The sequence below is a fragment of the Malaya genurostris genome, chromosome 1 (assembly GCF_030247185.1).
Source record: "Malaya genurostris strain Urasoe2022 chromosome 1, Malgen_1.1, whole genome shotgun sequence".
Classification (NCBI taxonomy): Eukaryota; Metazoa; Arthropoda; class Insecta; order Diptera; family Culicidae; genus Malaya; species Malaya genurostris.
Genome location: NC_080570.1, coordinates 115,758,363 through 115,782,905, shown reverse-complemented (window position 1 = coordinate 115,782,905; position 24,543 = coordinate 115,758,363). Strand labels below are relative to the sequence as shown.

Sequence of the window (24,543 nt, the reverse complement as noted above, 5' to 3'; positions counted from 1 at the left end):
GCCAATTCCAGCACTTCGGCGGCCAGGTATTCCATCACTGCCGCCAGATAGACCGGTGCACCGGCACCGACACGTTCGGCGTAGTTTCCCTTCCGGAGCAGACGGTGGATTCTGCCTACTGGGAACTGCAGACCAGCACGGTTTGAGCGGGACTTTGCCTTTCCCTTAACTTTTCCTCCTTTACCACGGCCAGACATTTTGTGTGTGCGTGTTTCTGCGTAAAAAATCCACGAGATGCTGTTAACGACTAGACAGCCAATTCAGTAATACTGGCTGCCGCCGTACTAACCCTCTGTTTTATATCGTCTCACTGTTTCCCGTTCTGCGAACAGGAAAAGGAATTCTAACAAAGGGGCAGTCCATGCGCCGCTCTCAATAGCAGGTATAAAACGAGCTGTCATATGGCAAATAGCGTCATTTAAGTTAAAGCAGTTACTCTGAACGTACGAGAACCGTCAAGCACGATGGCACCGAAAACCAGTGGAAAGGCAGCCAAAAAATCCGGCAAGGCCCAGAAAAACATCGCCAAGGGAGATAAGAAAAAGAAGAAGATCCGCAGGAAGGAAAGCTACGCTATCTACATCTACAAAGTGTTGAAGCAGGTCCACCCTGATACCGGAGTATCCTCGAAGGCGATGAGCATCATGAACAGTTTCGTCAATGACATCTTCGAACGCATTGCATCCGAGGCATCGCGTTTGGCCCATTACAACAAACGTTCGACGATTACCTCTCGCGAAATCCAGACCGCCGTTCGTCTGCTTTTGCCAGGAGAGTTGGCCAAGCACGCCGTTTCGGAAGGAACCAAAGCCGTCACCAAGTACACTAGCTCCAAGTAAACTGAGTGAGAACAACCAAACCCCCCCGATCGTGTGTGTGCATACGAATCGCCAAGCATAATCGGCCCTTTTAAGGGCCACAAACAAATCTACACAAAGTGTTAAGTTCGCATATTTCCCTCATTCAATCACCAAACACATTTTGTTCGTTGATGATTTTACTTTCATCAGCCAACAAACACCTAACGAGAAAAACAGAACAAATTATGAACAACACAGGTACAATTGTTCTCGCGTTTCGGAGTATTCATCCATGCCATATGGACAATATATTGTTCGGAGCAAAAATATGTTGGTTTCGAAATAAAGAAAAGTATCGATTACTTTTCGGACCAATCGACAGACTTGGTCGACCAACCAAATAATAAATTGCTACACATACACATGCATGCTACTGTAAACCAACCAATGACATATCAACAGCAATCGTTTTTCTATCCTAGGCGGCTTTGAGCAAATGCTGCATGTTGTATAGTCGAAATTCGAAGCCAACAGCATTGACAGTTGACCAGAACAGTTGAATGGGAATGAATGATTTCGAAAAGATAGTTCATGTTAAACAACATAACTAATTTCTTTTCTCAAATGTTACGTTTTTCAGCGGCGCGTTGAGTAGTACTCAAGTGTCAACAGCAGTTTGAAACTCACAACCGACCAGAAATAATAATGTCGTGTTTGCTTGATGCGAAACCGAAAACCAGTTTCCACCCTAACGACTGCTGGTTAAATTGTTTGTTTGAAAACCTAGTTGTTGGACTGAAAAATCTAGTCAGTTTCGAACCCGGTTGAATTCACACTACTCACTACTCTATTGCACACTTCTTACTATTCTCATATCATCACCACCACCACCACCATCATCATCATCATCATCATCATGATTATAGATTATAATGAATACCAGCAAATGCTAACTAATTCTTTGCGAAACATATTGGTGGCCCTGAAAAGGGCCTTTTATCCTTCCGTATTATGTTATGTGTGTTCTCGTTACGACGTTTAACCTCCGAAACCATACAGAGTGCGACCCTGTCGCTTCAGAGCATACACGACATCCATGGCGGTGACGGTCTTGCGCTTGGCGTGTTCAGTGTAGGTTACTGCATCTCGGATCACATTTTCCAGGAACACCTTCAGCACTCCACGAGTTTCCTCATAGATCAGACCGGAGATACGCTTGACACCACCACGACGAGCCAGACGACGGATAGCGGGCTTGGTAATTCCCTGGATGTTATCACGAAGCACTTTACGATGACGCTTGGCGCCTCCTTTTCCGAGTCCCTTTCCTCCTTTGCCGCGACCAGTCATTTTTCTCTGCTAGCTGCTTGTTCTTGCAAGTAAGACAGTACAAGTGAAACTAATGCCACTTCGCAGACCGGTGCTTTTTTTTATACCTACCGAGAGGGTCCGTTTCGTGCTTTGCTTTGTGCTGATTGGCTGCTTCAGAGCGGTCGGGCAGGTATAAAACAGCCAGCCAGGTCCGTTTTGAGCTCATTCTGTGTTTTGTTTTCAACGCGTACAGTACGGTGTAGAGAGAAAGGATAAGCAAAAGAAAGAAATAATGGCTCGTACCAAGCAGACCGCTCGTAAATCGACCGGAGGAAAGGCTCCTCGTAAGCAACTGGCGACAAAGGCTGCTCGCAAAAGTGCTCCTGCTACTGGCGGAGTGAAGAAACCCCATCGTTATCGGCCAGGAACAGTAGCCCTTCGGGAGATCCGTCGTTACCAGAAATCGACTGAGCTGTTGATTCGCAAGCTGCCGTTCCAGCGTTTAGTGCGTGAAATTGCCCAAGATTTCAAGACCGACCTTCGCTTCCAGAGTTCCGCCGTCATGGCACTGCAGGAGGCCAGCGAAGCCTATCTAGTCGGTTTGTTCGAGGACACCAATCTATGCGCGATCCACGCCAAGCGTGTTACCATCATGCCAAAGGACATCCAGCTGGCTCGTCGGATCCGTGGCGAACGTGCTTAAACAGGCTATCGGCTTTCGTTTGATCTCACAACATATACCCCAAAGGCCCTTTTCAGGGCCACCCAATCAATTACCAACGAGTTTACGAATTCGAATATTTTCCCTTAAACAATCACATACTCAGACACACACACACACAAGTTGCGCGCGCACAGAAAATGACATCCGATCCGTTGCACAATTCATGCCCCATATGGAAAGTCAGTAATCTATAGGTGTTTGAAATGTTTTCCTTATTTTTTGGTCTTTCATTTTTGTTTCTGCTAAAGTAGCAGTTGAGAGGAGAATAGACGACCTGCTGACAGACAAGCAGCACAGACAATACACATTGCTTCCCTGTTACATAGTTCAGCAATGTGTATTGTCCTGTTACCCAGCTTGCAACACATCGTGCACTCGCCGTGTCATGCCATGTGACTGACTGCCTGACAATTCTGACGGGATTCGGCCACCAGTTACTAGTATTACTCTGCTACTGCTACTCTCAATACACTATACTATACAATATTGGTTCAAAATCATGAAAATACCAATTTGTTTCGTTCCAAGACTACCCCGACAGACGCTTGCTTGCCGTTGACATAGTCAACGTCCCATCCCCAGACGACTGGTGGGGATGTTTCTGGCGAAAGAAATACACAGCAATTGCCAATCTTTGAATAGTAGGCTAATGTTCGGTTGGGTTCGGTGCTTTCTTCCGGTACGTGACAATTTTCGGCCAATATCTATCAAATATAAGCAACACTCAAATTCGGTATCAAATCAAATCACTGCTCGAGTTCTTTGTTGCCAATCGATTGAGACTGAGAGACTGACTATGTCTGGCACGCACGCTAGACAGATGGAGGTGTCGAAGGATTATTATTATTATTTAATGGTAATACTTGCACCGTATATTTTGCATGTAAAATCCTAAATGCGCTCCACAATTCCGGTATTCTGATTTGGGAAAGATTGTTTTTTGGTTATTGCTTCTGATGACAAATATTCTCAGCCCAGCCAGCCGTTTGTGGTACGTGAACAACACACCACACATTTGACTCGTTGTGTTAGAAAGGACTTCGGTTTGTTTGATTCTAATTTTTCACTGTCGAAATTTTTAAACATCCTCTCTCTTGGAATTGACCTGTCCTGATGTTCAGGTTTAATATTTGCAAGATGAACCAAATTCAAATGGCAAAACAAGTTCATTACAAAAAATAGTAACCAAAATGCTTTCAGAACAACCGACACGCCCGGGCGTTGGCGACGTTGGCCAGCATTATTCGTTGGCAGTGCCATCGTGTTCCAGATTTCGGAAGGCATGTTCGGAAATATTATGCTCACGTAACATATCTGTTAGTCAAATTGTTTAAAAATTGTATTTTCCAAATGCAGAACACGGAAAAATTGAAAAGCTTAGTCACCGGTTCGTACTGCGTTTTGGTCGTTTGATCGATTTGCGCCAGACAGCAGGTTCAAGTTTGACCGATTCAATCTCGTGCGCGTCGCAACCGTCATCGAACGGGTTGTGTTAGTTGTCAAGAGAAAATATTTCTCTTCCCAATGAACCATGTTTCGTTGGAGTCCGCATTGTTTAAATGGTACTGTTTTACTATTTTTGACAATTCGAAATAAGCATGTACCGTTTGTCCGATATTGAATGCATATTTCGCTATCATCACTGCCCGTCCGGCTGTTCGCGAATGGTGGAGCAGAAAGTTCAAACATCGTAGCAAACATAAAACCACTCTTTGGCGATACTTCCGCTGCTGTCGATTCATTGTTTACAATTTAAAAAACAATAGTCCAGAAAAATTACCTACACCTACCTAGCACCGAATGGTAACCGTCATGTGCGTATTCCCTAACAGGGCCGACGGATTCGGTGCCCGAACGTATCGCACGATTCTACTGCATTCACACACTCGTTTGTATTCGCTTAGTCGTTCGCTCGTTCTACCTGCTTTAGAAAAGTGCACATTAGAAAAAATGGCTGAAACCGCTGTTGACGTATCGGCCGCAGCTCCGGTTGCTGCTTCACCGGCCAAGGCACCGAAGAAAGCCAAAGCCGCCAAGGGAGAAGCCAAAAAACCGAAGAAGCCATCGACACATCCACCAGTCAATGACATGGTAGTGGCTGCCATCAAGACGCTGAAGGAACGCAACGGATCTTCGCTGCAGGCCATCAAGAAGTACATCGCCGCCAACTACAAGTGCGACGTCGCCAAGCTGGCCCCGTTCATCAAGAAGGCCCTGAAATCTGGCGTCGAGAAGGGAAAGCTCACCCAGACCAAGGGTTCCGGTGCATCCGGCTCGTTCAAAATCAAAGCCGGTGCCAAGCAACCGGCTGGCGAGAAGAAGCCGAAGAAGGCTGCTGCCAAAAAACCGAAGAAGGCTGCCGGAGAGAAGAAAAAGGTTGCCAAGAAACCCGCTGGCGAGAAGAAACCGAAGGCCAAAAAGCCTGCAGGTGAGAAAAAGCCGAAAGCCGCCGCTGCAAAGAAGGCTAAGGCAGCACCAGCCAAGGCCGCCAAGAAGGCTGCTGCACCGAAGCAGAAGGCCACCAAGCCATCGAAAGCCGCTGCCAACAAGCCCAAGACCCCGAAGCCAAAGAAGGCCGCGCCAGCCAAAAAAGCTGCCCCGAAGAAGGTGGCTGCCAAGAAGTAAATTGACCCATCGTCAGTCAGTCATCATCATCATGTCGAATTCTACCGTTCTTATTTCGACGGTGTTCAACAAAACAGTCCTTTTCAGGACTACCAAAAAATCCATGCAAAGAATTAATCGATATTTCCTACTTCGCTCGCTTTTGGGTAGTCCGCTTCAACAAAACTGCACAGTAAGAAAAAAAAAAAAAGTATGCTTTTATCCATCACAGCAGCACTACTTTCTGAGCGTGTGCTTCACCGACACGCTATAGTGGATAAATTGGTGCGCAGCCATAGAGCCGACCCCGCTGCTACGCGCATGCTTCTCTTGTAGTACAATCAAATATGTTCGTTCGCTCAGTCGGTAAGCAGCGACGAAAGGATCGGTAGGTGATCAAATGAAAATGCGGACGGATTATGCACGATGATTGATGAAGTCCGTTCGTAAAAATCTAGCTTGCGAAAATTCATCAATAAAAATGGTTGATGTTTTTGTTCCCAATTATATTTGTATTTTAAAACTATCCCAGTTTTCCTTTTCTTGGAAAATGAATGCCGTTATAGTTTCCATTTAGTGTAGAGCCAGTTCGGACACGGTATCGCTCTGTACGCGGTTTTTCGTATAATCATATTTAATTTAGTAGCTTGACTCTCCAGACGATTGTCGTTTTCATTCAACCAACCTTGCTTGATCGGTAAAAAAAAAATAAATCTATTCTCCAGCGCAATCGACCACCGACCATCGACTTTTCACTTGTAATGTGGGAAATTATCCTAGAAGCTATGGAAAAAAAAACAAGTCTTATGGCGCTTGCATGAGTAAATATGATTGATCGATAGTAAAATAGTAAATTTCTATAAGTTCTTTATCAGAAAATTGTGGTCGTCCTGAAAAGGACGTTTTTTCGATTGGTTTCAGTGCGAATCAAGTGCAATTTAGGCCTTCTTTTCGGTTTTCTTCGGGAGCAACACTGCCTGGATGTTTGGCAGTACACCGCCCTGTGCGATGGTAACTCCGGAGAGCAGTTTGTTCAACTCCTCGTCGTTACGGATGGCCAGCTGCAGATGACGAGGGATGATTCTCGTTTTCTTGTTGTCACGGGCAGCGTTACCGGCCAATTCCAGCACTTCGGCGGCCAGGTATTCCATCACTGCCGCCAGATAGACCGGTGCACCGGCACCGACACGTTCGGCGTAGTTTCCTTTCCGAAGCAGACGGTGGATTCTGCCTACTGGGAACTGCAGACCAGCACGGTTCGAGCGGGACTTTGCCTTTCCCTTAACTTTTCCTCCTTTGCCACGGCCAGACATTTTCTTTTATGTGTTTTGTTTTCGTAAAAAATCCACGAAACGATGCTAACAGCTAGGATGCTAACTCGGTAATACTGGCTGCCGCAGTACTAACCCTCTGTTTTATACCATCTCGCTGTTTCTCGTTCTGCGAATAGGCAGAGCATAAAGCGCAAAAGAGGATCAAATTTTGACAAAGGGGCTGTCCCTACTGCGTTGCCTGTAGCAGGTATAAAACGGGGTTTCTTGGGCGAGCTAGCGTCATTTACGTGAAAACAGCTACTCTGAACGCACGTCAACGTTAGAACGATGGCACCGAAAACTAGTGGAAAGGCGGCCAAAAAATCCGGCAAGGCCCAGAAGAACATCGCCAAGGGTGATAAGAAGAAGAAGAAGATCCGCAGGAAGGAAAGCTACGCTATCTACATCTACAAAGTGTTGAAGCAGGTCCACCCTGATACCGGAGTATCCTCGAAGGCGATGAGCATCATGAACAGTTTCGTCAATGACATCTTCGAACGCATTGCATCCGAGGCATCGCGTTTGGCTCATTACAACAAACGTTCGACGATTACCTCTCGCGAAATCCAGACTGCCGTTCGTCTGCTTTTGCCAGGAGAGTTGGCCAAGCACGCCGTTTCTGAGGGAACCAAAGCCGTCACCAAGTACACCAGCTCCAAGTAAACTGAGAACAACACCGACCCCGTGTATGCGAGAACTAACAAACGGCCCTTTTAAGGGCCACAAACAAATCTACACAAAGTGTTAAATTCGAATTCTCGTGTGTTGTTTTGCTTGCTTCTTCTTTACTCGTTTCGATTGTGATGGTGGTGGCCGTTTGTGAAAGAAAGTGCAATAGAGGGAAGGTGCTGGGCAATTGGTTTGAGTGAGTTTAGTTGTTTTGAACAATCTCATCCAATTTGTGCATTACATTATGCTGGAACTGAATTCCTTGAAACCAGCCACACACCGTTGCGGAAGCGAGAGAGAGCGAATTGTTTTAGGCACTACTTTTGTACAGGGATGACCAAAGATTTCCCGCCTTTTCCGAAGAACGGCGAAAGAAGACATTGATAAAACAAAAAACTTATCACATTCTCAGAGGGTAAATTTTGAAAAGGCGTCCCATAGTAAAGTATTCTTCTATGATGCTTTGATGGTAAGACTTCATCACGAAGACGACAAGCAAATGTAAATTTCTTTCGAACATGCACTTTTTCATTTGATTGCGCGCGTGCGTGTGTGTTTGTTTTCGTGAAAATCGCAGGTTTTCGAGAAGAATAAATCTCCTGTGCCAAAATAACGAAAATGTCATTATCTCTAGCAACCGAAGTTTACTGTTTGCTTGTTAGGAACAATTAGATTTGTACCTGCAGGACAGAAAACATTAGTTTGTTCGATTTTGCGAGTGGTGATTTATATTTTAATAGCGATTTGAGTTAGCATTCATCATTTATCACTCATCCATCGATTATCAATGAAAGGAGATGAATTCGGAGACAAAGAACGAAAAAGAAGATTTTCCGCTTTCCAAAAACATACACCAATACATATGTATATCAACGTCATACTGGTTTACTTCAATGTATGGGTATTGGTTTTTCCCTCAGTCATAATAAAGTTCATTCTTATGTTCTCTAACTTGCTTTTCTCTCTCTCTCGCTCTCCCAACGCACCTCTGTTTGCGATAAGTTGGAACATGTTGTTCATGGCAGTCTACACACACACACACACACACACACACAATTTGCGCAATAGTGCAACTGAGGTATGCGATTCACAAAATTGCTTGCTACTGAAAATTGCGGAAAAGAAAACACAAGACAAATTTTTTCAATTTTGTAGGCACAAGCGTTTTGAAACACGTACAATAACGGGAAGGTATCATATAAAGATTGGTTTTTACTTTTGTCGTTAAGTTTTTTTTTTCATGTACGTATTGTTTACCTCTCGGATGGTGGTAGGTAGAAACGAACAACCGTTTATACGACGCAAAGTCAAACCGATTTCCCATATCCCATCCATGAGCATGAGCAGAGGGAGAAAAAATACCGGTTAACCTGGACTACTTTTCACTTGAGAGTTTGAGAGATTTTTCACCATTTCAACCATTTTTCGTTCAGTTGCCATTTGTCATTGTTGCTAAGCTAACCTAACCATCCGAACAGCGAGAGTTCCGTTCACTGCGTTAGGATTGAGTAAGCCGCGTTCATCGTTTGATCATGTCAACGAAACTCAACAATCGATGCTAAATAAGCAACTTGCTATTGAGTAATCTTTCAGTAATTTCTTACATGGACCGTCGGAAAACAATTCGGAGTTCCTGTTTTCCAAGTAGATAGTCTTTCCAATAGGATATTCTAATGAGCAGCAGTTTTTATTTTTCCTGCTAGAATCGCACACCAATACACACTTACCAACCACTAAACTGCGGTTCGGTCTAGACAATTGGTGTACACTGTTGCCATAGTTGTTCGTCGGTTATTTTCATTCTCTCTTTCACGCCTCTCGCATTCTCGTAGTAGCCAATATTACTCTCCTTATTGTTTACGTTCGTGTCGCTATCGTATTTGTGGCATTCGTATTCGTTCGAAAATATATGTTAGTCGAATGGTCGAAACATCATCGGATTGATGAAAATATGTTCAAACAATCAAAATTATTCGCCAATCCAACAAAACTTTCATTGGCGAGAGTGTACTGTTTAATGAACTCTTCTCTCAATGTTTCAATATTCAGTTGCAATACTTAAAGCTCTAAACGTTTTCTCGAAAAATACCGACACAAGTTACCAAGCTAATTGGATTGGTGGTACTGACGATGCTTTTGGTTGTCAATAATAAACAATGCCACGTGTAGGGGCCGCTAATGTAATGTAAATGAATATACAGACACACACACACACACACACACACGCACGCGCGCGTTTATGCGACCTTGCCCTCCGGTTCTGAGACCGATGGCTGAACTTAGGTACAGCTTGATTTTCGTTTCCTCATATACACATTACATTACCATTTGTTTTTGGCCTGTGTGTGTGGCAGTGTTTATTCACCATCATGGTGGTAGCTACGATATCTTCTTCTTCTTCTTCTTTTTTTCTAGTCGGTCGTCACCATTCATGAGATGATGCCGACCAATGACACAGATACATGCGCTATATTGGATCGGTGTGTCGTCACGGATACGAACGAAAATTATTCTCTTATTTCTCGTGCGACACTTTCTCTAAGATTATATGATCAAGTTTGGATGTTTTAATGGCTGCATTTTCCGGTAAATCGATGGGAAAGATTTTCGCCATTGAACTCACATCGATCATTCTAAAATTCCGATTCGTCTGGTATGACCGATTTTGTCTTCTGTTTTCCAAACACTGAAAAAGCGGACATCATTTTCGCATCAGGTAGATACACCGATTCAGGGTAAAATTCCGAAAACGAAAATGAACAAAGGTCGCTATACTTGATTTGCGCATTATACTTTCCAGGCGTATCACAACTTTAGCAATCTTTAATTCAAAGCAATCTTAAATATTTCTTTATCACAGTGAGGTGGTCGTCCTGAAAAGGACGGGTTCTGTAAGGGGGGTAACACCAATATGTTCCGGAAATCGCAATTTAGGCCTTTTTCTCGGTTTTCTTCGGGAGCAGCACTGCCTGGATGTTTGGCAGTACACCGCCCTGTGCGATGGTAACTCCGGAGAGCAGTTTGTTCAACTCCTCGTCGTTACGGATGGCCAGCTGCAGATGGCGAGGGATGATTCTCGTTTTCTTGTTGTCACGGGCAGCGTTACCGGCCAATTCCAGCACTTCGGCGGCCAGGTATTCCATCACTGCCGCCAGATAGACCGGTGCACCGGCACCGACACGTTCGGCGTAGTTTCCCTTCCGGAGCAGACGGTGGATTCTGCCTACTGGGAACTGCAGACCAGCACGGTTTGAGCGGGACTTTGCCTTTCCCTTAACTTTTCCTCCTTTACCACGGCCAGACATTTTGTGTGTGCGTGTTTCTGCGTAAAAAATCCACGAGATGCTGTTAACGACTAGACAGCCAATTCAGTAATACTGGCTGCCGCCGTACTAACCCTCTGTTTTATATCGTCTCACTGTTTCCCGTTCTGCGAACAGGAAAAGGAATTCTAACAAAGGGGCAGTCCATGCGCCGCTCTCAATAGCAGGTATAAAACGAGCTGTCATATGGCAAATAGCGTCATTTAAGTTAAAGCAGTTACTCTGAACGTACGAGAACCGTCAAGCACGATGGCACCGAAAACCAGTGGAAAGGCAGCCAAAAAATCCGGCAAGGCCCAGAAAAACATCGCCAAGGGAGATAAGAAAAAGAAGAAGATCCGCAGGAAGGAAAGCTACGCTATCTACATCTACAAAGTGTTGAAGCAGGTCCACCCTGATACCGGAGTATCCTCGAAGGCGATGAGCATCATGAACAGTTTCGTCAATGACATCTTCGAACGCATTGCATCCGAGGCATCGCGTTTGGCCCATTACAACAAACGTTCGACGATTACCTCTCGCGAAATCCAGACCGCCGTTCGTCTGCTTTTGCCAGGAGAGTTGGCCAAGCACGCCGTTTCGGAAGGAACCAAAGCCGTCACCAAGTACACTAGCTCCAAGTAAACTGAGTGAGAACAACCAAACCCCCCCGATCGTGTGTGTGCATACGAATCGCCAAGCATAATCGGCCCTTTTAAGGGCCACAAACAAATCTACACAAAGTGTTAAGTTCGCATATTTCCCTCATTCAATCACCAAACACATTTTGTTCGTTGATGATTTTACTTTCATCAGCCAACAAACACCTAACGAGAAAAACAGAACAAATTATGAACAACACAGGTACAATTGTTCTCGCGTTTCGGAGTATTCATCCATGCCATATGGACAATATATTGTTCGGAGCAAAAATATGTTGGTTTCGAAATAAAGAAAAGTATCGATTACTTTTCGGACCAATCGACAGACTTGGTCGACCAACCAAATAATAAATTGCTACACATACACATGCATGCTACTGTAAACCAACCAATGACATATCAACAGCAATCGTTTTTCTATCCTAGGCGGCTTTGAGCAAATGCTGCATGTTGTATAGTCGAAATTCGAAGCCAACAGCATTGACAGTTGACCAGAACAGTTGAATGGGAATGAATGATTTCGAAAAGATAGTTCATGTTAAACAACATAACTAATTTCTTTTCTCAAATGTTACGTTTTTCAGCGGCGCGTTGAGTAGTACTCAAGTGTCAACAGCAGTTTGAAACTCACAACCGACCAGAAATAATAATGTCGTGTTTGCTTGATGCGAAACCGAAAACCAGTTTCCACCCTAACGACTGCTGGTTAAATTGTTTGTTTGAAAACCTAGTTGTTGGACTGAAAAATCTAGTCAGTTTCGAACCCGGTTGAATTCACACTACTCACTACTCTATTGCACACTTCTTACTATTCTCATATCATCACCACCACCACCACCATCATCATCATCATCATCATCATGATTATAGATTATAATGAATACCAGCAAATGCTAACTAATTCTTTGCGAAACATATTGGTGGCCCTGAAAAGGGCCTTTTATCCTTCCGTATTATGTTATGTGTGTTCTCGTTACGACGTTTAACCTCCGAAACCATACAGAGTGCGACCCTGTCGCTTCAGAGCATACACGACATCCATGGCGGTGACGGTCTTGCGCTTGGCGTGTTCAGTGTAGGTTACTGCATCTCGGATCACATTTTCCAGGAACACCTTCAGCACTCCACGAGTTTCCTCATAGATCAGACCGGAGATACGCTTGACACCACCACGACGAGCCAGACGACGGATAGCGGGCTTGGTAATTCCCTGGATGTTATCACGAAGCACTTTACGATGACGCTTGGCGCCTCCTTTTCCGAGTCCCTTTCCTCCTTTGCCGCGACCAGTCATTTTTCTCTGCTAGCTGCTTGTTCTTGCAAGTAAGACAGTACAAGTGAAACTAATGCCACTTCGCAGACCGGTGCTTTTTTTTATACCTACCGAGAGGGTCCGTTTCGTGCTTTGCTTTGTGCTGATTGGCTGCTTCAGAGCGGTCGGGCAGGTATAAAACAGCCAGCCAGGTCCGTTTTGAGCTCATTCTGTGTTTTGTTTTCAACGCGTACAGTACGGTGTAGAGAGAAAGGATAAGCAAAAGAAAGAAATAATGGCTCGTACCAAGCAGACCGCTCGTAAATCGACCGGAGGAAAGGCTCCTCGTAAGCAACTGGCGACAAAGGCTGCTCGCAAAAGTGCTCCTGCTACTGGCGGAGTGAAGAAACCCCATCGTTATCGGCCAGGAACAGTAGCCCTTCGGGAGATCCGTCGTTACCAGAAATCGACTGAGCTGTTGATTCGCAAGCTGCCGTTCCAGCGTTTAGTGCGTGAAATTGCCCAAGATTTCAAGACCGACCTTCGCTTCCAGAGTTCCGCCGTCATGGCACTGCAGGAAGCCAGCGAAGCCTATCTCGTCGGTTTGTTCGAGGACACCAATCTATGCGCGATCCACGCCAAGCGTGTTACCATCATGCCAAAGGACATCCAGCTGGCTCGTCGGATCCGTGGCGAACGTGCTTAAACAGGCTATCGGCTTTCGTTTGATCTCACAACATATACCCCAAAGGCCCTTTTCAGGGCCACCCAATCAATTACCAACGAGTTTACGAATTCGAATATTTTCCCTTAAACAATCACATACTCAGACACACACACACAAGTTGCGCGCGCACAGAAAATGACATCCGATCCGTTGCACAATTCATGCCCCCCATATGGAAAGTCAGTAATCTATAGGTGTTTGAAATGTTTTCCTTATTTTTTGGTCTTTCATTTTTGTTTCTGCTAAAGTAGCAGTTGAGAGGAGAATAGACGACCTGCTGACAGACAAGCAGCACAGACAATACACATTGCTTCCCTGTTACATAGTTCAGCAAAATTTGTAACCCAGCTTGCAACACATCGTGCACTCGCCGTGTCATGCCATGTGACTGACTGCCTGACAATTCTGACGGGATTCGGCCACCAGTTACTAGTATTACTCTGCTACTGCTACTCTCAATACACTATACTATACAATATTGGTTCAAAATCATGAAAATACCAATTTGTTTCGTTCCAAGACTACCCCGACAGACGCTTGCTTGCCGTTGACATAGTCAACGTCCCATCCCCAGACGACTGGTGGGGATGTTTCTGGCGAAAGAAATACACAGCAATTGCCAATCTTTGAATAGTAGGCTAATGTTCGGTTGGGTTCGGTGCTTTCTTCCGGTACGTGACAATTTTCGGCCAATATCTATCAAATATAAGCAACACTCAAATTCGGTATCAAATCAAATCACTGCTCGAGTTCTTTGTTGCCAATCGATTGAGACTGAGAGACTGACTATGTCTGGCACGCACGCTAGACAGATGGAGGTGTCGAAGGATTATTATTATTATTTAATGGTAATACTTGCACCGTATATTTTGCATGTAAAATCCTAAATGCGCTCCACAATTCCGGTATTCTGATTTGGGAAAGATTGTTTTTTGGTTATTGCTTCTGATGACAAATATTCTCAGCCCAGCCAGCCGTTTGTGGTACGTGAACAACACACCACACATTTGACTCGTTGTGTTAGAAAGGACTTCGGTTTGTTTGATTCTAATTTTTCACTGTCGAAATTTTTAAACATCCTCTCTCTTGGAATTGACCTGTCCTGATGTTCAGGTTTAATATTTGCAAGATGAACCAAATTCAAATGGCAAAACAAGTTCATTACAAAAAATAGTAACCAAAATGCTTTCAGAACAACCGACACGCCCGGGCGTTGGCGACGTTGGCCAGCATTATTCGTTGGCAGTGCCATCGTGTTCCAGATTTCGGAAGGCATGTTCGGAAATATTATGCTCACGTAACATATCTGTTAGTCAAATTGTTTAAAAATTGTATTTTCCAAATGCAGAACACGGAAAAATTGAAAAGCTTAGTCACCGGTTCGTACTGCGTTTTGGTCGTTTGATCGATTTGCGCCAGACAGCAGGTTCAAGTTTGACCGATTCAATCTCGTGCGCGTCGCAACCGTCATCGAACGGGTTGTGTTAGTTGTCAAGAGAAAATATTTCTCTTCCCAATGAACCATGTTTCGTTGGAGTCCGCATTGTTTAAATGGTACTGTTTTACTATTTTTGACAATTCGAAATAAGCATGTACCGTTTGTCCGATATTGAATGCATATTTCGCTATCATCACTGCCCGTCCGGCTGTTCGCGAATGGTGGAGCAGAAAGTTCAAACATCGTAGCAAACATAAAACCACTCTTTGGCGATACTTCCGCTGCTGTCGATTCATTGTTTACAATTTAAAAAACAATAGTCCAGAAAAATTACCTACACCTACCTAGCACCGAATGGTAACCGTCATGTGCGTATTCCCTAACAGGGCCGACGGATTCGGTGCCCGAACGTATCGCACGATTCTACTGCATTCACACACTCGTTTGTATTCGCTTAGTCGTTCGCTCGTTCTACCTGCTTTAGAAAAGTGCACATTAGAAAAAATGGCTGAAACCGCTGTTGACGTATCGGCCGCAGCTCCGGTTGCTGCTTCACCGGCCAAGGCACCGAAGAAAGCCAAAGCCGCCAAGGGAGAAGCCAAAAAACCGAAGAAGCCATCGACACATCCACCAGTCAATGACATGGTAGTGGCTGCCATCAAGACGCTGAAGGAACGCAACGGATCTTCGCTGCAGGCCATCAAGAAGTACATCGCCGCCAACTACAAGTGCGACGTCGCCAAGCTGGCCCCGTTCATCAAGAAGGCCCTGAAATCTGGCGTCGAGAAGGGAAAGCTCACCCAGACCAAGGGTTCCGGTGCATCCGGCTCGTTCAAAATCAAAGCCGGTGCCAAGCAACCGGCTGGCGAGAAGAAGCCGAAGAAGGCTGCTGCCAAAAAACCGAAGAAGGCTGCCGGAGAGAAGAAAAAGGTTGCCAAGAAACCCGCTGGCGAGAAGAAACCGAAGGCCAAAAAGCCTGCAGGTGAGAAAAAGCCGAAAGCCGCCGCTGCAAAGAAGGCTAAGGCAGCACCAGCCAAGGCCGCCAAGAAGGCTGCTGCACCGAAGCAGAAGGCCACCAAGCCATCGAAAGCCGCTGCCAACAAGCCCAAGACCCCGAAGCCAAAGAAGGCCGCGCCAGCCAAAAAAGCTGCCCCGAAGAAGGTGGCTGCCAAGAAGTAAATTGACCCATCGTCAGTCAGTCATCATCATCATGTCGAATTCTACCGTTCTTATTTCGACGGTGTTCAACAAAACAGTCCTTTTCAGGACTACCAAAAAATCCATGCAAAGAATTAATCGATATTTCCTACTTCGCTCGCTTTTGGGTAGTCCGCTTCAACAAAACTGCACAGTAAGAAAAAAAAAAAAAGTATGCTTTTATCCATCACAGCAGCACTACTTTCTGAGCGTGTGCTTCACCGACACGCTATAGTGGATAAATTGGTGCGCAGCCATAGAGCCGACCCCGCTGCTACGCGCATGCTTCTCTTGTAGTACAATCAAATATGTTCGTTCGCTCAGTCGGTAAGCAGCGACGAAAGGATCGGTAGGTGATCAAATGAAAATGCGGACGGATTATGCACGATGATTGATGAAGTCCGTTCGTAAAAATCTAGCTTGCGAAAATTCATCAATAAAAATGGTTGATGTTTTTGTTCCCAATTATATTTGTATTTTAAAACTATCCCAGTTTTCCTTTTCTTGGAAAATGAATGCCGTTATAGTTTCCATTTAGTGTAGAGCCAGTTCGGACACGGTATCGCTCTGTACGCGGTTTTTCGTATAATCATATTTAATTTAGTAGCTTGACTCTCCAGACGATTGTCGTTTTCATTCAACCAACCTTGCTTGATCGGTAAAAAAAAAATAAATCTATTCTCCAGCGCAATCGACCACCGACCATCGACTTTTCACTTGTAATGTGGGAAATTATCCTAGAAGCTATGGAAAAAAAAACAAGTCTTATGGCGCTTGCATGAGTAAATATGATTGATCGATAGTAAAATAGTAAATTTCTATAAGTTCTTTATCAGAAAATTGTGGTCGTCCTGAAAAGGACGTTTTTTCGATTGGTTTCAGTGCGAATCAAGTGCAATTTAGGCCTTCTTTTCGGTTTTCTTCGGGAGCAACACTGCCTGGATGTTTGGCAGTACACCGCCCTGTGCGATGGTAACTCCGGAGAGCAGTTTGTTCAACTCCTCGTCGTTACGGATGGCCAGCTGCAGATGACGAGGGATGATTCTCGTTTTCTTGTTGTCACGGGCAGCGTTACCGGCCAATTCCAGCACTTCGGCGGCCAGGTATTCCATCACTGCCGCCAGATAGACCGGTGCACCGGCACCGACACGTTCGGCGTAGTTTCCTTTCCGAAGCAGACGGTGGATTCTGCCTACTGGGAACTGCAGACCAGCACGGTTCGAGCGGGACTTTGCCTTTCCCTTAACTTTTCCTCCTTTGCCACGGCCAGACATTTTCTTTTATGTGTTTTGTTTTCGTAAAAAATCCACGAAACGATGCTAACAGCTAGGATGCTAACTCGGTAATACTGGCTGCCGCAGTACTAACCCTCTGTTTTATACCATCTCGCTGTTTCTCGTTCTGCGAATAGGCAGAGCATAAAGCGCAAAAGAGGATCAAATTTTGACAAAGGGGCTGTCCCTACTGCGTTGCCTGTAGCAGGTATAAAACGGGGTTTCTTGGGCGAGCTAGCGTCATTTACGTGAAAACAGCTACTCTGAACGCACGTCAACGTTAGAACGATGGCACCGAAAACTAGTGGAAAGGCGGCCAAAAAATCCGGCAAGGCCCAGAAGAACATCGCCAAGGGTGATAAGAAGAAGAAGAAGATCCGCAGGAAGGAAAGCTACGCTATCTACATCTACAAAGTGTTGAAGCAGGTCCACCCTGATACCGGAGTATCCTCGAAGGCGATGAGCATCATGAACAGTTTCGTCAATGACATCTTCGAACGCATTGCATCCGAGGCATCGCGTTTGGCTCATTACAACAAACGTTCGACGATTACCTCTCGCGAAATCCAGACTGCCGTTCGTCTGCTTTTGCCAGGAGAGTTGGCCAAGCACGCCGTTTCTGAGGGAACCAAAGCCGTCACCAAGTACACCAGCTCCAAGTAAACTGAGAACAACACCGACCCCGTGTATGCGAGAACTAACAAACGGCCCTTTTAAGGGCCACAAACAAATCTACACAAAGTGTTAAATTCGAATTCTCGTGTGTTGTTTTGCTTGCTTCTTCTTTACTCGTTTCGATTGTGATGGTGGTGGCCGTTTGTGAAAGAAAGTGCAATAGAGGGAAGGTGCTGGGCAATTGGTTTGAGTGAGTTTAGTTGTTTTGAACAATCTCATCCAATTTGTGCATTACATTATGCTGGAACTGAATTCCTTGAAACCAGCCACACACCGTTGCGGAAGCGAGAGAGAGCGAATTGTTTTAGGCACTACTTTTGTACAGGGATGACCAAAGATTTCCCGCCTTTTCCGAAGAACGGCGAAAGAAGACATTGATAAAACAAAAAACTTATCACATTCTCAGAGGGTAAATTTTGAAAAGGCGTCCCATAGTAAAGTATTCTTCTATGATGCTTTGATGGTAAGACTTCATCACGAAGACGACAAGCAAATGTAAATTTCTTTCGAACATGCACTTTTTCATTTGATTGCGCGCGTGCGTGTGTGTTTGTTTTCGTGAAAATCGCAGGTTTTCGAGAAGAATAAATCTCCTGTGCCAAAATAACGAAAATGTCATTATCTCTAGCAACCGAAGTTTACTGTTTGCTTGTTAGGAACAATTAGATTTGTACCTGCAGGACAGAAAACATTAGTTTGTTCGATTTTGCGAGTGGTGATTTATATTTTAATAGCGATTTGAGTTAGCATTCATCATTTATCACTCATCCATCGATTATCAATGAAAGGAGATGAATTCGGAGACAAAGAACGAAAAAGAAGATTTTCCGCTTTCCAAAAACATACACCAATACATATGTATATCAACGTCATACTGGTTTACTTCAATGTATGGGTATTGGTTTTTCCCTCAGTCATAATAAAGTTCATTCTTATGTTCTCTAACTTGCTTTTCTCTCTCTCTCGCTCTCCCAACGCACCTCTGTTTGCGATAAGTTGGAACATGTTGTTCATGGCAGTCTACACACACACACACACACACACACACACAATTTGCGCAATAGTGCAACTGAGGTATGCGATTCACAAAATTGCTTGCTACTGAAAATTGCGGAAAAGAAAACACAAGACAAATTTTTTCAATTTTGTAGGCACAAGCGTTTTGAAACACGTACAATAACGGGAAGGTATCATATAAAGATTGGTTTTTACTTTTGTCGTTAAGTTTTTTTTTTCATGTACGTATTGTTTACCTCTCGGATGGTGGTAGGTAGAAACGAACAACCGTTTATACGACGCAAAGTCAAACCGATTTCCCATATCCCATCCATGAGCATGAGCAGAGGGAGAAAAAATACCGGTTAACCTGGACTACTTTTCACTTGAGAGTTTGAGAGATTTTTCACCATTTCAACCATTTTTCGTTCAGTTGCCATTTGTCATTGTTGCTAAGCTAACCTAACCATCCGAACAGCGAGAGTTCCGTTCACTGCGTTAGGATTGAGTAAGCCGCGTTCATCGTTTGATCATGTCAACGAAACTCAACAATCGATGCTAAATAAGCAACTTGCTATTGAGTAATCTTTCAGTAATTTCTTACATGGACCGTCGGAAAACAATTCGGAGTTCCTGTTTTCCAAGTAGATAGTCTTTCCAATAGGATATTCTAATGAGCAGCAGTTTTTATTTTTCCTGCTAGAATCGCACACCAATACACACTTACCAACCACTAAACTGCGGTTCGGTCTAGACAATTGGTGTACACTGTTGCCATAGTTGTTCGTCGGTTATTTTCATTCTCTCTTTCACGCCTCTCGCATTCTCGTAGTAGCCAATATTACTCTCCTTATTGTTTACGTTCGTGTCGCTATCGTATTTGTGGCATTCGTATTCGTTCGAAAATATATGTTAGTCGAATGGTCGAAACATCATCGGATTGATGAAAATATGTTCAAACAATCAAAATTATTCGCCAATCCAACAAAACTTTCATTGGCGAGAGTGTACTGTTTAATGAACTCTTCTCTCAATGTTTCAATATTCAGTTGCAATACTTAAAGCTCTAAACGTTTTCTCGAAAAATACCGACACAAGTTACCAAGCTAATTGGATTGGTGGTACTGACGATGCTTTTGGTTGTCAATAATAAACAATGCCACGTGTAGGGGCCGCTAATGTAATGTAAATGAATATACAGACACACACACACACACACACACACGCACGCGCGCGTTTATGCGACCTTGCCCTCCGGTTCTGAGACCGATGGCTGAACTTAGGTACAGCTTGATTTTCGTTTCCTCATATACACATTACATTACCATTTGTTTTTGGCCTGTGTGTGTGGCAGTGTTTATTCACCATCATGGTGGTAGCTACGATATCTTCTTCTTCTTCTTCTTTTTTTCTAGTCGGTCGTCACCATTCATGAGATGATGCCGACCAATGACACAGATACATGCGCTATATTGGATCGGTGTGTCGTCACGGATACGAACGAAAATTATTCTCTTATTTCTCGTGCGACACTTTCTCTAAGATTATATGATCAAGTTTGGATGTTTTAATGGCTGCATTTTCCGGTAAATCGATGGGAAAGATTTTCGCCATTGAACTCACATCGATCATTCTAAAATTCCGATTCGTCTGGTATGACCGATTTTGTCTTCTGTTTTCCAAACACTGAAAAAGCGGACATCATTTTCGCATCAGGTAGATACACCGATTCAGGGTAAAATTCCGAAAACGAAAATGAACAAAGGTCGCTATACTTGATTTGCGCATTATACTTTCCAGGCGTATCACAACTTTAGCAATCTTTAATTCAAAGCAATCTTAAATATTTCTTTATCACAGTGAGGTGGTCGTCCTGAAAAGGACGGGTTCTGTAAGGGGGGTAACACCAATATGTTCCGGAAATCGCAATTTAGGCCTTTTTCTCGGTTTTCTTCGGGAGCAGCACTGCCTGGATGTTTGGCAGTACACCGCCCTGTGCGATGGTAACTCCGGAGAGCAGTTTGTTCAACTCCTCGTCGTTACGGATGGCCAGCTGCAGATGGCGAGGGATGATTCTCGTTTTCTTGTTGTCACGGGCAGCGTTACCGGCCAATTCCAGCACTTCGGCGGCCAGGTATTCCATCACTGCCGCCAGATAGACCGGTGCACCGGCACCGACACGTTCGGCGTAGTTTCCCTTCCGGAGCAGACGGTGGATTCTGCCTACTGGGAACTGCAGACCAGCACGGTTTGAGCGGGACTTTGCCTTTCCCTTAACTTTTCCTCCTTTACCACGGCCAGACATTTTGTGTGTGCGTGTTTCTGCGTAAAAAATCCACGAGATGCTGTTAACGACTAGACAGCCAATTCAGTAATACTGGCTGCCGCCGTACTAACCCTCTGTTTTATATCGTCTCACTGTTTCCCGTTCTGCGAACAGGAAAAGGAATTCTAACAAAGGGGCAGTCCATGCGCCGCTCTCAATAGCAGGTATAAAACGAGCTGTCATATGGCAAATAGCGTCATTTAAGTTAAAGCAGTTACTCTGAACGTACGAGAACCGTCAAGCACGATGGCACCGAAAACCAGTGGAAAGGCAGCCAAAAAATCCGGCAAGGCCCAGAAAAACATCGCCAAGGGAGATAAGAAAAAGAAGAAGATCCGCAGGAAGGAAAGCTACGCTATCTACATCTACAAAGTGTTGAAGCAGGTCCACCCTGATACCGGAGTATCCTCGAAGGCGATGAGCATCATGAACAGTTTCGTCAATGACATCTTCGAACGCATTGCATCCGAGGCATCGCGTTTGGCCCATTACAACAAACGTTCGACGATTACCTCTCGCGAAATCCAGACCGCCGTTCGTCTGCTTTTGCCAGGAGAGTTGGCCAAGCACGCCGTTTCGGAAGGAACCAAAGCCGTCACCAAGTACACTAGCTCCAAGTAAACTGAGTGAGAACAACCAAACCCCCCCGATCGTGTGTGTGCATACGAATCGCCAAGCATAATCGGCCCTTTTAAGGGCCACAAACAAATCTACACAAAGTGTTAAGTTCGCATATTTCCCTCATTCAATCACCAAACACATTTTGTTCGTTGATGATTTTACTTTCATCAGCCAACAAACACCTAACGAGAAAAACAGAACAAATTATGAACAACACAGGTACAATTGTTCTCGCGTTTCGGAGTATTCATCCATGCCATATGGACAATATATTGTTCGGAGCAAAAATATGTTGGTTTCGAAATAAAGAAAAGTATCGATTACTTTTCGGACCAATCGACAGACTTGGTCGACCAACCAAATAATAAATTGCTACACATACACATGCATGCTACTGTAAACCAACCAATGACATATCAACAGCAATCGTTTTTCTATCCTAGGCGGCTTTGAGCAAATGCTGCATGTTGTATAGTCGAAATTCGAAGCCAACAGCATTGACAGTTGACCAGAACAGTTGAATGGGAATGAATGATTTCGAAAAGATAGTTCATGTTAAACAACATAACTAATTTCTTTTCTCAAATGTTACGTTTTTCAGCGGCGCGTTGAGTAGTACTCAAGTGTCAACAGCAGTTTGAAACTCACAACCGACCAGAAATAATAATGTCGTGTTTGCTTGATGCGAAACCGAAAACCAGTTTCCACCCTAACGACTGCTGGTTAAATTGTTTGTTTGAAAACCTAGTTGTTGGACTGAAAAATCTAGTCAGTTTCGAACCCGGTTGAATTCACACTACTCACTACTCTATTGCACACTTCTTACTATTCTCATATCATCACCACCACCACCACCATCATCATCATCATCATCATCATGATTATAGATTATAATGAATACCAGCAAATGCTAACTAATTCTTTGCGAAACATATTGGTGGCCCTGAAAAGGGCCTTTTATCCTTCCGTATTATGTTATGTGTGTTCTCGTTACGACGTTTAACCTCCGAAACCATACAGAGTGCGACCCTGTCGCTTCAGAGCATACACGACATCCATGGCGGTGACGGTCTTGCGCTTGGCGTGTTCAGTGTAGGTTACTGCATCTCGGATCACATTTTCCAGGAACACCTTCAGCACTCCACGAGTTTCCTCATAGATCAGACCGGAGATACGCTTGACACCACCACGACGAGCCAGACGACGGATAGCGGGCTTGGTAATTCCCTGGATGTTATCACGAAGCACTTTACGATGACGCTTGGCGCCTCCTTTTCCGAGTCCCTTTCCTCCTTTGCCGCGACCAGTCATTTTTCTCTGCTAGCTGCTTGTTCTTGCAAGTAAGACAGTACAAGTGAAACTAATGCCACTTCGCAGACCGGTGCTTTTTTTTATACCTACCGAGAGGGTCCGTTTCGTGCTTTGCTTTGTGCTGATTGGCTGCTTCAGAGCGGTCGGGCAGGTATAAAACAGCCAGCCAGGTCCGTTTTGAGCTCATTCTGTGTTTTGTTTTCAACGCGTACAGTACGGTGTAGAGAGAAAGGATAAGCAAAAGAAAGAAATAATGGCTCGTACCAAGCAGACCGCTCGTAAATCGACCGGAGGAAAGGCTCCTCGTAAGCAACTGGCGACAAAGGCTGCTCGCAAAAGTGCTCCTGCTACTGGCGGAGTGAAGAAACCCCATCGTTATCGGCCAGGAACAGTAGCCCTTCGGGAGATCCGTCGTTACCAGAAATCGACTGAGCTGTTGATTCGCAAGCTGCCGTTCCAGCGTTTAGTGCGTGAAATTGCCCAAGATTTCAAGACCGACCTTCGCTTCCAGAGTTCCGCCGTCATGGCACTGCAGGAGGCCAGCGAAGCCTATCTAGTCGGTTTGTTCGAGGACACCAATCTATGCGCGATCCACGCCAAGCGTGTTACCATCATGCCAAAGGACATCCAGCTGGCTCGTCGGATCCGTGGCGAACGTGCTTAAACAGGCTATCGGCTTTCGTTTGATCTCACAACATATACCCCAAAGGCCCTTTTCAGGGCCACCCAATCAATTACCAACGAGTTTACGAATTCGAATATTTTCCCTTAAACAATCACATACTCAGACACACACACACAAGTTGCGCGCGCACAGAAAATGACATCCGATCCGTTGCACAATTCATGCCCCCCATATGGAAAGTCAGTAATCTATAGGTGTTTGAAATGTTTTCCTTATTTTTTGGTCTTTCATTTTTGTTTCTGCTAAAGTAGCAGTTGAGAGGAGAATAGACGACCTGCTGACAGACAAGCAGCACAGACAATACACATTGCTTCCCTGTTACATAGTTCAGCAAAATTTGTAACCCAGCTTGCAACACATCGTGCACTCGCCGTGTCATGCCATGTGACTGACTGCCTGACAATTCTGACGGGATTCGGCCACCAGTTACTAGTATTACTCTGCTACTGCTACTCTCAATACACTATACTATACAATATTGGTTCAAAATCATGAAAATACCAATTTGTTTCGTTCCAAGACTACCCCGACAGACGCTTGCTTGCCGTTGACATAGTCAACGTCCCATCCCCAGACGACTGGTGGGGATGTTTCTGGCGAAAGAAATACACAGCAATTGCCAATCTTTGAATAGTAGGCTAATGTTCGGTTGGGTT

General features: G+C 44.6%; 3 protein-coding genes across 3 annotated transcripts; 1 reads left to right on the top strand and 2 right to left on the bottom strand.

The window, feature by feature from the left end:
- Window positions 1–1,838: 1,838 nt before the first annotated feature.
- LOC131427761 (histone H4) lies at window positions 1,839–2,150 on the bottom strand. The gene has a single exon (XM_058591227.1). The coding sequence runs from the start codon at window positions 2,148–2,150 to the stop codon at window positions 1,839–1,841; it is 312 nt and encodes a 103-aa protein (XP_058447210.1).
- Window positions 2,151–15,306: 13,156 nt separating this feature from the next.
- LOC131427752 (histone H1B-like) lies at window positions 15,307–15,981 on the top strand. Its single transcript, XM_058591217.1, has one exon. The coding sequence runs from the start codon at window positions 15,307–15,309 to the stop codon at window positions 15,979–15,981; it is 675 nt and encodes a 224-aa protein (XP_058447200.1).
- A 6,909-nt stretch (window positions 15,982–22,890) lies between these two features.
- Window positions 22,891–23,202, bottom strand: LOC131427745 (histone H4). Its single transcript, XM_058591205.1, has one exon. The coding sequence runs from the start codon at window positions 23,200–23,202 to the stop codon at window positions 22,891–22,893; it is 312 nt and encodes a 103-aa protein (XP_058447188.1).
- Between the last annotated feature and the right edge of the window lie 1,341 nt (window positions 23,203–24,543).

Coding starts and splice junctions, on each gene's coding strand:
- LOC131427745 (XM_058591205.1), bottom strand. CDS start 23,202: ATGACTGGTCGCGGCAAAGGAGGAAAGGGACTCGGAAAAGGAGGCGCC.
- LOC131427761 (XM_058591227.1), bottom strand. CDS start 2,150: ATGACTGGTCGCGGCAAAGGAGGAAAGGGACTCGGAAAAGGAGGCGCC.
- LOC131427752 (XM_058591217.1), top strand. CDS start 15,307: ATGGCTGAAACCGCTGTTGACGTATCGGCCGCAGCTCCGGTTGCTGCT.